The following is a 13,711-nucleotide window of genomic DNA, read 5'->3' on the forward strand; positions in this document are numbered from 1 at the left end:
GTGAGATCCCCCGAGTAACCTGAACTGGTTTGTTTTAGCTGCTACCCGCCGTTATCAAAAATCACTATTAAGTGAAATAAAATGCGGCACGAATGCAAAACCCAAGAGCACGATGGAAAAGAGCAGACAGGCACAATTAGGTGAAGTAAGGCTGAAAGCAAAGGAAGAGACAAAAGGGAGCTGAGAGAGGAGAAAGGCAAAGGAGATAAAAAGGAATAAAGGCGACACAAAGTCAAAAACACATTAGCGTGGGAAAAAAGAACAGGTGAAAGAGAAATGACAGAAAGGAGTTAAGGTAATGATAGGGAGTATTAAAGGGAGAAAGAGTACATAAAAGGGAGAGAAGGAGACTGAATTTGCATGTCAGTTAGTGTCTCCCTCTTTTTGTTTTATTATCTGTCACAATAACAGGTGTATTCTGCCAGGGGTAAGCGGGGTAATAATGTGGCCCGTGTATTCGCTGATAGGAGATATTAAATTGAACTCTAGACAAACATACTCACTTCTCTGTGATATGACCTTGAGGAGAAAATGAAATAAAAACGTCCACAGCAATAGTTCTCACTAGACGCTCCTCTGTAAGCAGGTGGTAATTGAAGAAGAAATGCCCAAGTGTGGCTGTCGCAGCTTTAACAACTAACATCGGTGTTTGCGACCTGTAACGTTACCTTGCTGTTTTTCGCAGGTGAGAAACTGGCAGCAGCCCTCCCGGTTCTGATGTGCCAAATAATGAAGGTAATTAGCTGCATAAGATAGATAGCCAAAACCTCGAGACCAGCCACAATGTTCTGCAAGGAGATAATTAAAAAGCAATTGGCAAGAGATTTTGACACACTTCTATTATTACCTTGCACAGTAGAGAGAAAGACAGCAATGAACGCCTGGCAGAGGTTCATTTCTTGGGAATGGTGTTTTTCTATGGTTCAACTATCTGCCAGCTGTGAGAATTTTCATGCTGTGCATTAAATGTGACTCAGGCATCTCTTTATGTTGATGAAGGACTTTGTGACAGAAGCCAGTCGTGTTACAGCCTCTATCAGCTATGGTCTTCTTATTTCCCCTGACTACAGCTATGATATTATTTTAGCAAAATAATATTTATACCTTTTAAAGCAAAGTTTTGTCTTGTTTACATCTAAGAGGAGTGGTTTTAACAGATGAGAAGATGGATACCACTATCATATCTGTGTTAAATATCAAGCGATAGCCAGGAGACAGTTAGCTTAGCATAAAGACTGGAAACAGGGGGAAACAGCTAGCCTGACTTTCTTGAAAGGTTAACAACCAAACAAACAATGCTGGCATGCAGAGTTTGTTACATTTTGAAAGCTAAAGCTATGAATCATATCCCCTGGTTCCAGTCTTAATGCTAACCAAAGCTAACTAGCTGTAGCTTCATATGTAGCCTAAGAGGAGAAGTATACTTGCTGTTGACAACACGTGTGCGTACGCATCATGGCTGCCATGTGTATTTTGCAGTCGTTTGGCGCATAGGATGCTCACTTTGACGCGAGGTAACGTGACACGTGCGCAAGATGCAATATTGACATGAACACTAGAGGTGCTCGTGCGAAATAGACCTCTAGAGACCGTGAACGTGAGGTCAGAGGTCATCACAATGGTGGACAATAGTTTTGAGAAAGGCTGTCGGACCTTGTCTGCAGTGTCACCGCCTTCTCCGCTTTTCGCGACCTCTGTGTCTGAGTGCTGGGGTCTGCCCCTAGCGGAGACCACTAGTATCAGGCATTTTGGCTGTGTCGACGAACTACCGTGCTGCAGCAAGTACACACACAGGCGCAGCACACTATGTATGTGTACGTTTGGCCACGCAGCCAGTATACTTATGCCCTAACACAGTGGTTCCCAACTGGTGTGTCATGGTCCAAAAGTTAGTCACGTGTCCATTTGGTATGGACCACAAGTAACTTGCAAATGTATCAACTTTGTAAAAAACACGCTTTATTTTTAAGCATAGTGAATTTCCAGCACATAGCTAGAGTTGTCTTGCTTTGGTCCGAATCATGGACTGATTTTGTTACAGAGTTCCATAACTGCCTAGAGTTGGTTCGTGTTCTCACGGCAGCATTAACAGGCGCACAAGATGCCTGTGCATGAAAGCTGCTTTTGATTGGTCAGAATTTCCAAAAGTAGTAAACAGAACATTGAAGAAGAGTACACTTGCAAGATAATGTGACACTTTCTAATGTCACAATGGAGGGACAACTACGCAGGTTGATTTGCATTGGATGTGCTGAATGTGCATATTGAGGCAGTACAGGAGGAGGTGCACATTAATAATCCTCAATAATCCACCCAAACAATGTGTCATGTGACTGCAGTTGGTTCAGATCCAGGTCGGAATACGTTCTCAACACAAACGAACCTCACCAGATTTCACTTGTAACCGAAACGAGACCACCTGGGGGACAAACAAACTTGAGGTTGATTGAACCGAACCAAACAGGGCAGCCCGAAGGAGAAACCCTAAGGAGAATTGTGGACCCCCTTGCTGCACCAGTTGGGATATAAAGGATGTAGGATATTTTCCAAAATGTCAATCTATTCTTTCATGTAGCCTTATGGGTGGAAAAAATATATTATTCCACTCTGACTGGCTGTATCATTCCATCAAATAGAAATATTCTAAATGTTGCATGCATCATTTTATATATATTTCTTCAAAATTCACCCCTGTTGTCTTTGATGTAGGCCTAATTAATTTTCAAATTTAGAATATTTGTGGGTTTGAGCAGTGTTAGGCTGTACAGCAGTCTGCGCAAACAGAGTTTGCTATGACTCACCCAACAGTCATAATAAACCTCCTCACTGCCAGAAGTATGCGGCTGCATGATAATCTTTATTTAGCCATGTGGATAACTTGTACTTTAGGTCAATCACTTCACCTCAGATGAATAAAAGAATAACTCGCAGTTGTCCTTACTTGAATATATAAGTTTATTACAACATAAATCTGGTCAGAGAAGCTCTTGGTTTACGGACACGTACCTAAAACTTGAAGTAACATCACAGCGAATCCCACGTCATAGAGAACCATGTATAATCATGCTACCATGGAGGAGACAAGACAATGTAACCCATGGTCCACACTCATTACTATGGGAGTTGGTCCTCACGTTATCTTGACCGCTGGAGCCTCCTCACATAAAGTATGCCTGCCAAGTGTGAAGGACTGAGGCCTTTCAAAATACCAAACCATGACAATGCACAAATCATACAGTTCTTCATATTTAATATTTTTTTCTACCACACCTAGTCTTTTTCCTTACTACCACCAGTGACCCACTTTCTCTTGCTCGCTCATGTCCTTCCTCTGAACAGTAAAAAAAAAAAAAAAAATCATATTTAGAAATTCCAAACACAAGAAATGGGGGGGGGGGGGCTGGATCCATACATGATGGGAGAGTGAGAGAAAATGCAAGAAAGAAAGTTGCGAAGGATGAGTATTAGAAAGACTGATGGACAAGGAAAGGCCAGCTAGTTAGGTAGATGTGGAGAGAAGGGAGAGATCCGATCAAACATTCAGGTGGTGTAGTCTTGTAAAAAAAAAAAATCCCTGCCAATGAAGAATGCACTCAGCCTAGAATTTATTCATAGATGTATTTATAATGCATGCCCACAGAATGAATGACTTCCCATGCATCTGAGCATAGTATGTGTGTGTATGTGTGTGTGTGTGCAGCCTATACATGCCTGTCTGTGCAAAACTGTGGTGAGTGTGTGCATGATCCCCCCCATGTGCAGTGTGTCTGGGAGACAGGGCAAGCGCTGATTGATGAGAGAACGTTTGTTTTAACGAGCCTCCGGAGTGGATTCACCTTGAGAGAGATTTGGTTTCTCACTTTACACTGCTTCTACTGCTGTCTGAAGATATCTGAAGCACACACCATCAGTCTACTGCTTGTGAGTGTGTGTGTGTGTGTGTGTGTGTGTGTGCTCAAGGTGTTTGTTTACCTGTGTGCGTTTTGCTCGTGTATATTTGTGTGGTATGTGTGAGTTTTCTGATGTGCCTGCATTTTTGCTGCGCCTGCATGTGTTAGTGTGTAAGTCTGGCTGTGTGTTGTTTACAAGTTGAGTGAGTGAGAGGGTGTGTTTATGTGTGTGCTATAAATTATTGATTGTGGACCATTTTAGGTTTTTGTCTTTTTTCGTGTCTTTGCCATTGGCATTTCTGTCACTCGTGTCCCAAATACAAATATATGAATTCATCTAGGAATGGATTAATTCATTAGTTAAAGGTCCAGTGTGTCATAGTTAGGGGGATGTATTAGCAGAAATGGAGTATAATATAAGAGATATTTATATCTACATAGGGAGCGGGTCTTCCTCTGCCATGCTGCACCGCCATTTTTCTGCTGTAGCCTGGTATGACAAACCAAACACTGGCTCTAGATAGGACCATTCGTGTTTTTGTATTGGCCATCTTAGCACGCAGCCCCCCATGACAAGCACTGTCAGAAAAACATTGATTTTTTCAAACATGAAACTGCTTTATTCTGTGTTTTTATCAGTTTAAATCCACTAGATGCCACTAAATCCCCCAAAATCTTGCATGCTGCTTTTTTGATATATTAACTTATTGCTCCAGTGTGTGAATGATTAGCAGCAGTCATGGTCTTTAGCCATATTCATTAAACATAGAGAAACTAATTAAAAAAGAATCCCTTCAGTTAAATGATAATTTCAGCTTTGGTTAATGTCTGATATTTTAGAAAGGTTAAGGACACAAATTTTGCCAAAACGCAATAATTAAAACATATAAATTTGCAAATGTCACTAAAAGTAGTCAAATTTGAATATATTATGTCTTTAGAGAATGTGAAAGTGGGATGGGGTGGCCATCTTGTGAGGTAAGCACTCTGTTACCTGTCCATGCTCGTTTCCTGGGTCAATGTTTTTTTAAAACTTGCACAAATCTGGCCCGTTATGAGAGCCAACCCGCCCTGCTTGACCCACAAACATATGTGTTAAGCAGTGACCTGAAACCAGGGCTGAAAGTCTCTGCTAATGGCCACTGCTCATAACAACCTACTTGCTGTTAGCTGTATTGTCTGTCATTTTGTTTGGTTTATGGGCTAATTGGGCCAAATAAGGGGTGCAAGCTCACCTTTACGAGTACCACTGTGCTCCCTTGCTTGTGAATTAGCAGTGTGTGCACCCAGACACTTTAAAACTGTGCATGAACTTCTAAGGATTTGTAACTTTTAAACTCACACAAAGCACATGCACACAGTTCAGAAATGAGATGGTTTACAATGTCCTGGTATGTGAGTGGCGGTGGTGCATTGGGGTCCATAATCCAGCAATGGGCTGGATCTATGTTGTTTATCGTGATTTGTTTGTCAAAATAATGTTACTTGACCAATGTAGCAGGCACAGGCAACAAACAGCATGTTCCTCAAAAAATGGCTCCCCCTTTTCAACCAGAAGTACATTCATTTCTAATGAGAACCTCCATCTCAGATGTGGTGGTGAAAACACCTTTTTTTCAGTCTGGAATTTGGCTTGAGTACGTAAAAACATCGAACTTTTGTGGTAGTTAGAGTTAGAATGAATTAGCTAACAGATTGATGAATGTAATGCAGCTTTTAATTTATTTATTTTTTTTCTATGGAAACATCCGATGGCATGTTTAGCTACGTAACACTCGTAGCATGCTACCAGTGTCACATATAGAGTGCATACATAGTGGTCCATTCATCTTTTACCAAATTATTTCACAAAACTGGCTACACATCTAACAGTCCAACCTCCTCACGTATTTATCGCCAGGTATTATTAGCCCTGTTTTTGTCTCTGTTCTGCTTTATGGGCATGTTTGCGTTGAACACTAGGGACATACTCTGTACATTATACAAAAAACAAGCTGCATGGAAAGGAGGCATCAGTGTCCTCAGAGGACTTTGCAGCCCTGGTGGTTTGCAGGGACTCCCCAGCCAAATGAGACATAATTCAATTTCAGTGTTGTTCCCGTCAGATCATATTGAAACAATGCATGACAGTTTTGGTGCCAGTTTTCAGTCTCTCCCCTGTTTTTATCATCCCACTTAGGGAGAGATAGTTGGGAAGATCCTGGTTCATCCACCTTGCTGTACGTTTTTTAAGCTAAAGACTATAGACCCAGTAGCTCTCCCTGTGGAGGGGGATCAATGAAGCATCTAATTGTCTGACTGTTAATGCTCCGTTAAACTAAATTAGAATTAAACATTAAAATAGTCTCCTTCAGTGAAAGTATCATCATGTATGGGTCAGTGGTATTAATGCAGCACTGTTTTAGGGGTTCTTGACATTTTAAAGATTTTAATGTTCACACTCACACCCCCAAATATAACCATACTTGGCCAGAAGACCCTGTTTTATACGAGGTGTTTTACTCCCTATAATGGAAAAATTTAGTTGCTGTTGTGTTGATTTGATATTAAATTGGACATCTGTTCGGAGCCCATGTTGTAATGGAGCACATAATGATGGTTACAGTGAACAGTGAAAGCAGTGATTGGAAGAGTCACTCTCTTATTGGAATATCAACTGAGGAAAACCTTAGAGTGAAATTAGACAGTTTCTCAATTCACCAAAGAACCCAAGAGTTTCCTTTAAAGACCTCTGGGACTGCTTTTAAAGATCCCTGCTTTTAGAGTTGTGTTTCTCAACGGGAGTGGTATTGACCCCCAGGGGGCGTTTAGAGAATGGTGGGGGGCACTGGAGGCAACATTTTTGAAAAGGGGGCATTGGATTGTTTCTGTGTGTCTGCTTTCTAATAGCTTAGTTTATTCCTACAGTCACATCTTCACAAATCTATGACTCACTGTTCCGCCATCGTCTGAAACTTTTTCAAAGAAGCTTTCCCTGCTGAAGACAAGGCTTGTGCTCAGCTTTTCATTGTTATGTCTCTACACCAGCGATAGTCTGAGTGGGCGGAAGTTCGCTGCCTAGATCAGCCTCTCATTGGGTGGAACAAGCCACCCACTGAAGTCCCGCCCTACCACCTCCGGTTGCAGTTTTCAACACGTCCTTTATTAACTTTTGCGGTGTTTGATCTTGCGGGGATGTAGCCATTTTTCTGCCATGGTTCGCGTCCTGTAGGCGATATTTTTGTGGGCGTGTTACACCAAAACCTGTTTCCCCCGGCAATATTTTTGCAAGCGCACCGTTGCTGTGGCACTGCCTAGAACGATTGTGATTGGCTGAAAGAAATACAAGCAGCCGGAGCGTTTTTTTCTCCAATCTTAAAGTGAGAGTCGGCCCAGCCAGACCTTTCTTTTCTTGAGAAAGGTCTGGTGAGCGAGACTACACCAGTGATAGCTGTGGCTAGAGGCATTATGTCCTCCGTTCGTCCGTGTGTCCATCCCATTCTTGTTAGACTCACAAGTCAGTCCATAGATGCTTTGCTTAACTAAAGACTGATGACTTTCTCCCTGATTTTGTGTTTAGATGGGCGGATACAATTTCAGAGTTTAAAAAAACTCCCTACGTTGCAGAACCAATAGTAAATCTGCAGGGCGGTCCTTCGGTGGCTCGCTGAACTCTTGTGCTCGTAAACATAGTCCTACTAGAAACGTGCAGCGGTACAAAATGGCTCAAGTCGCTGTAAGTCCTTCATTTCCACAATCTTGTGGACTGAGCACACGTTTGATAAAAGGGAGTTAAATCTCTCGGCATCAATTTTCAAGCTCTCTGTGTGTTTGTGTCCTTGCGGATGAAAAAAGGGGGAGTGAACATTTCCGGGAGGGCGTGTCCTTTTCAAAAATGCAAGAGGCGTTGCTTTGTTGTTGGCCGTTTTCGCTGGTGTGTTAAACACACTTTAGAAAGGAGTGTCCAAAGACTATCAGAAGGCGGAGATCTCTGATTGTCTGGTGGCGAGACTACATTCTTGTAGGTGTTATATATCTCAAGAACGCCTTGAGGGAGTTTCTTCAACTTTGGCAGAAGTGTCCACTTGGACTTAAAGGTGGAGTAATTTGGAGATTTTGGTGGTCATAAGTCAAAGGTCAAGGTTACTGTGACCTTTTTCCATCTCATTTCTTATATGTGATATCTCAAGAGGTCCTTGAGGGAACTTCCTCAAACTTGACACAAACATCCACTTGGACTTAAGAATGAATGGATTCGAATTTGGTGGTTGATGGTCAAAGGTCAAGGTTACTGTGACCTCACAAAACATGTTTTTGGCCATAATTCTGGAATTTTAAGGCTAATTATGACAAAATTAATAACAAATGTCTGATAGGATATGATGCTGAACTGATGACATTTTATACCCAAAAGGTCAACGTCACTGTGACATCATAATGTTCTGCAAAAACACTTTTCTGGCCATTACCTCACATCATATCTCAGAAACAGAAGGGGAGACACCTCAGGAGGAGCAACTGAGGAGGGATCCCTCTTACAGGATGGACAGAAGTACAATAGATGTCGTACAGAACAGATCAACATAATACATTTGCAGTGATCCATATGACACAATGAGACATAAAGAGAGGGAGAGACAGAGAGGGATGCAGGGCAGACAGTAGTGGTAGCATATGTCGTAAGTATATATTGATATATGTTAGTATATGTATGTGACAATAATATTTATATTTGTTTACTAACACTCAAATATCAGCTCTATTCACATGGCCTATTCACTCTCTGATAATGATATCACAAATGTCTAATTTAATCAAATCTGTTTATTTCAGTGACATGCTTTTTTAATGATAGGACACACAACACATTTCTCAAGGAAGACAAGCTGCCTACATTTTAAGTGATAGGGGTGGTAAGGGTTTGGATAGCGGATGTGGTGCACTGGCCAAAAAAGGCTGACAAGCACTGTTTTATAGCCGTGTACAAAGAACACCACTGTTGGCCTCTAGGTGTCGCCATAACAAATCCCCTACACTCCTCAGCCCTGCTGCTGTCAGCTCTCTGCGCTCTCTTTGGCTGTTTACAACATCAATGGCGGAAGTCTCCTCATTCAGTGAGTTTTTATTGAATATTTACAAAGGAAAGCAGTGACAGGTGTAAAATGTGAAGTCGGGTGATTAGCAGTGAAACAAAGAGTCGGTGTGTGTGTTGTTTATGTCACAATAGTGCGGTTTTACTGGTGAAAAAGCGGAAGTAGGCAGCGTGGCTCACTCCTCCACAGTGTCTCCATACATCCTCACACAGCAGCGTTTAAGCAGTTAACGTGTTGTGAGTGAACAGTCGCCGGGAAGTGTAGCCTAATGTGTGTCACGGAAAGTTCAGCAGGCTTTGTTACTTGTAAAGGAGCTCGTGGTTCAGTGGTTTAGCATTGATTTAGCCCAGTGGAGCCCATTTATGTATCAACACAGCACAAAGTGTGGTGGATTATTTCAGCAGCTGGAGAAGGCCTGCAGGCAAAACACCTGTGGTTATGTTACTGAAACATGTTGCGTGTTGTTGTTGTTACAGTAAAACATAAATGCGTGCATAATTAACCAGATTTATGGTGTGGAGATTTTACTTTGAAGACTTTCAAATACCCTGCACAGGCTGTTAGTTAAAAAATAAGCAAGTAAGTAATGGACCATGTATATTTTAACATTTGTAAAAAAAAAACAAAAAACAAATCAGATGCTAATGATTGACCACTTTGATAATACACTGGGGATAAATCTTTAAATATAGGGCTAATGATAAATAATATTTCCATTCATTTGAGTTATGGGACTGGGTGTATGGTGTGTGAATGTGGGGGAATTACTTAGAATAACTTCTATAAAAAGAAACAGCTTTCAAGGCTTTACTTTGACTTTAATTGGGGTTGTGGAAAAGTGCCTCTGGTTCAAACAGGGTTGTGGGTATAGCTGCAACGATATACCAGTGTCAAGGCATACTGTGACGTTACCGTATGATGGTTATTATATTGTGTACATTTGCTTATCTGCAATTTTTTTTTAAAAAAGCAACTGGACGGAGAATCTCCCCTTTATTTTAGTTTTTCTATTTTTATATACTTTATTAATCCCCAGAGGGGAAATTCAGTTTTTTCACTCTGTTGTCATTAACACACAGGTCCGACATACACACACATGCACAAGCAGGACCTATACATGCACAAAGTGGAGAGATGTCAGAGTGATGGGGCTGCTCTGGACAGGCAGCCTGAGTGGTTGGGGGGTTCAGTGCCTTGCAAGTCTGCCCAAAGGGAAGACTTTTCACACATGCCTCCATTAACAAAATGGTTCCAAGTTTGAGTTATACTAATAAAAATGTTTGTTCAACCAAACCAGGGTCACTCTGACTGATAGTAATATAAATTCTGTAATACCGTGTAACTGTGATATTTTCCCAGACGGTTATTGTATCGGGAAAATCTCATACCATTGCAACCCTAGTTGAGGGCCAGATAATGATTGCATAATTCCACTTTGTGGCAGCTTAAGGTGAAGTCATTTGCCACATGAGTAAAGTCCAGTGGGGTAGCGCACAAACTTAAGTTAATACTTAACACTGTCTAGTTGTTTTTGCCAGAGCCAAAGAAGGTAGTTGTTAATAGTTCAGCTGAGGCTGAGTTATTGTTGTGACCAGACAGTATTTAGACTTTTGCTTTCTTAACCATGGTCTGCTCTGTTCTGCTGACTGGATTGTAAAGCTGAGAGGTGAGCAAGGGGAGCACTGGCAAATTTTACAATGTCTGCTTCAGCTTCTTCTTTGTTTATTCATGTGTGTTTTAAAGTGGCAAAAGGATTTGATGCAAAAGGATGGCTGGTGAAGACACATTTCAGAAGTTTTGGTTGAGTTAAATGCAGTGGTGTAAAGGTAGTTGATGAGGTGGGTGTACTACTAGGTAGGTGAGTAGGGTAGTGATGAGGAACTGAAGTGGGTATACTCTCTTATTCCTCTTATTCCAGTGGGTTTCTTTTGCCTGATAGGAGGGTATACTATAAATGTCCAGAAAAAGAGGTGGGTATACCATGTGTACCTGTGTATACCCTCCACAATACCACTGGTTAAATTACTTAAATAAAAAAAAGGTTTATTCTTCAATGTAAAAAGGTTGTTTATAGATTATTGCAGATATTATTCCATGTAGCAATGTGGAATTTCAAGTTTACTGTTAAACTTAGTCTATGGAGAATGATTGATTCTTTATTTTGATTGTGAAACTGAAAATTCTGGCATTTAGCCTTTTAGCAAATTAAAAGCTCTTCATTATGTAGAGAATGATTATTTGATTGATTCCTTCTCATGAAAATTATTTTTTAGGGCTGTAGCTGATGATAATTTACTACACTATTGAATAATCTATCAGTCATTTTCCTGATTAAATGCTGTTTTGGAATCATGCCCATTACATTTTCTCAGAGGCCAAAGTGTTACGTCAAGTTGCGTGTGTGTCCAAACAACAGTCCAGATCCCCAAAGTATTTAATTTATTATATGTGACAAAGAAAAGTGGAAAATCCACACATATGAGAAGCTGGAACCGGAAAATGTTTTATATTTTTACCAGAGAAATGACTAAGGAAACATTAGTAATCAATGAATGAAACTGTGAATCACTTTTTAAAATAACTGACAATTTGTTATTTGTCAAATGGTTAATCAACTAATTGATCAAATGCTTAAGCTCTTTTTTTATTTTCTTAACATTTTTGCTGCTAATAGGGGTTTTATTTCCTCTTCAGCAGACAATGTGACATCTGTCTGATGTGATGATGATATTATCATTATCAGAGGCAGTGTATTGTACCAGAGACAAGTGGACAGTTAAAAGAAAATCAGTCTTACATTTTTGTGGTAATTTCTAATTTCAGTAATTTTTTGAGCACAAACTCCATAATTTTGTGGTTGTAGCTTCTTTACATTTGAGCATTTGCTGCTTCCTGCTGTTTTACATCACTGTAAACTGAATATCTTCTGATATTCTGATATCTTTGGGTTGTCGTCAAGGTTGTGATGTGTATGTTTCACTTTTCAGTAACATTTACATTTTAAAAACCAGGGAATTAATTAAGGAAAATAATCTGCACATTATTTGTGTCTTGAGTAACGCAGTGATCCAACCTTCCTGTCACTGTGCTCTCGTGTGCATGTTAGTGTTTGTATTCAGTCCACTTGTTTCAGGCGGAATAATTAGCCAGGAGGAGGGCTGGTGATAAACTGGGATTAGAGACAAGTTGGAAAATGAAATGACTTCCTTTCATCGATTGTAAAAGAAAAGAACAAAAGGAGGAAACTAGGAAAAAAAAAAGCGAGAGGAGTACCAACAGTGTCTGTCCTCCCCTCCTCAGTTCCAGGTGAGTCGGCTGATTGAAGACGGGCTCCTGTGGATCCTGGCCATGGATGAAGAGTTGACGCCTTTGGACTGCCTGCTGCCCTCAGGTACTGCCTTTCAAACACACATTCCCATGGCGCAAGCACACGTACGCAATCAATCAAATACGCAGGTCCATGCACATATGGCGCATTCACCCACAAGCCACAAACAGGGACCCAAACACGGATCTGTATGCGTCTGATCAAAACACACACTTACTCACATCACTGTCACACTTGTCTTCTCCTCTCTGCTTCTCCCAGTCACTCTGACACACACAGACGGTCTCTGGGGAATTAAAACTCAAAAACAAATCACTGGCACTTTCATGACAACAATGTGTATATGTATGAGATACACTTTCTTGTGTCTTTTATGTTTGGCTGCGTACATAATGAATCTTTATTGAAAGATGGCCTGATGTGTTTGCTTGTAACAATGGCTGTTTGAGGAAAACAAACTTTGAGGAAGCATTTTGCTCATTGAAATACTTCTAAAAATAAATAGCCTTGCTCCTGAATAAAATCCCTGTCATCATATAAATTCACTTTGTTCGAACACAACATTAGAAAACCAAATGCAATCTGATATTAGAATGAAGAAAATCCCATGATAGTACATGAATTCATTCTTGGTACATAGGCACATTTTTGTAGGATGATTAAGACCCCCAGAGATTCTGTATTTGTCGGTGTTCTGAAAGAAAGAAACCCTCCAGATGGTCAGCGCTGACTACCCTACAGACCTGAGGAGGAGGCTGGTTATAGCTGCCTTTAGCTACTGCTCTCAGGTCAAGGTTTAGCTCCCTGGTGGTGTGTGTGAGTGTGGAGGGAGGGAAGCTTATATGAGCTGAAGGGCAGGTTTTACTCAGAGCTGTAAGGGTCAAGGGAATCGTACAACAGTTTGGCCTGTAAAGGAGACAGTCGGCACATCTAGTTCCCTTCATCTCATTTGTTGGTCTTTACAGCTAGTGTTACACATGTTATTGCCCTGTAATATTTATACCTCTGCACTGGCAAAAGCCGTGGCTGGAGGCATTATGTTTTTGAGTTGTCTGTCTGTCTGTCTGTCCGTCCCATCCTCGTGAACGCAATATCTCAAGAACACCTTGAAGGATTACTGATTAGATTTCGGTGGTCAAGATCAGCGTGACCTTGCAACAGTCTCATTCTTGCGAAAGGTTGATATCTCACCAACACCTTGTGGGAATTTCTTAAATGTGGCACAAACATCCACATGGACTCAATGATGAACTGATTGGGGGGGGGGGGGGGGGAGTTGTGTGTGAAGCATCCAAGTTTTCACAGACATGCATAAAGTGCAACTTGAGTGGTGTGTGGAGGCATACATCCACAAGGCGATAATTCTAGTTGAGATCCATTATATAAAGAGCTGATTTTCTGACTTACATGAAAAATATTCC

At 40.9% G+C, this 13,711-nt stretch overlaps 1 protein-coding gene across 7 annotated transcripts in view; it reads left to right on the plus strand.

Annotated features, from left to right (window-relative positions):
* The first annotated feature begins 8,906 nt into the window (after positions 1-8,906).
* The window catches only part of tpk1 (thiamin pyrophosphokinase 1), a 103,298-nt gene continuing 98,493 nt past the window's right edge, over positions 8,907-13,711 (plus strand). Inside the window, exons 1-2 of one of the 7 annotated variants that reach the window (XM_033638597.2) lie at positions 8,907-8,983; positions 12,263-12,353. In XM_033638597.2, coding sequence (XP_033494488.1) covers positions 12,311-12,353 — 43 coding nt within the window. In that variant the 5' untranslated portion in view covers positions 8,907-8,983; positions 12,263-12,310. Of the gene's footprint in view, positions 8,984-9,523; positions 9,542-10,478; positions 10,629-12,262; positions 12,354-13,711 lie in introns of those variants that run through there. The other 6 variants (XM_078162565.1, XM_033638600.2, XM_078162567.1 and 3 more) reach the window with 6 other exon arrangements.

The sequence above is a fragment of the Epinephelus lanceolatus genome, chromosome 20 (genome assembly GCF_041903045.1).
Source record: "Epinephelus lanceolatus isolate andai-2023 chromosome 20, ASM4190304v1, whole genome shotgun sequence".
Taxonomy (NCBI): Eukaryota; Metazoa; Chordata; class Actinopteri; order Perciformes; family Serranidae; genus Epinephelus; species Epinephelus lanceolatus.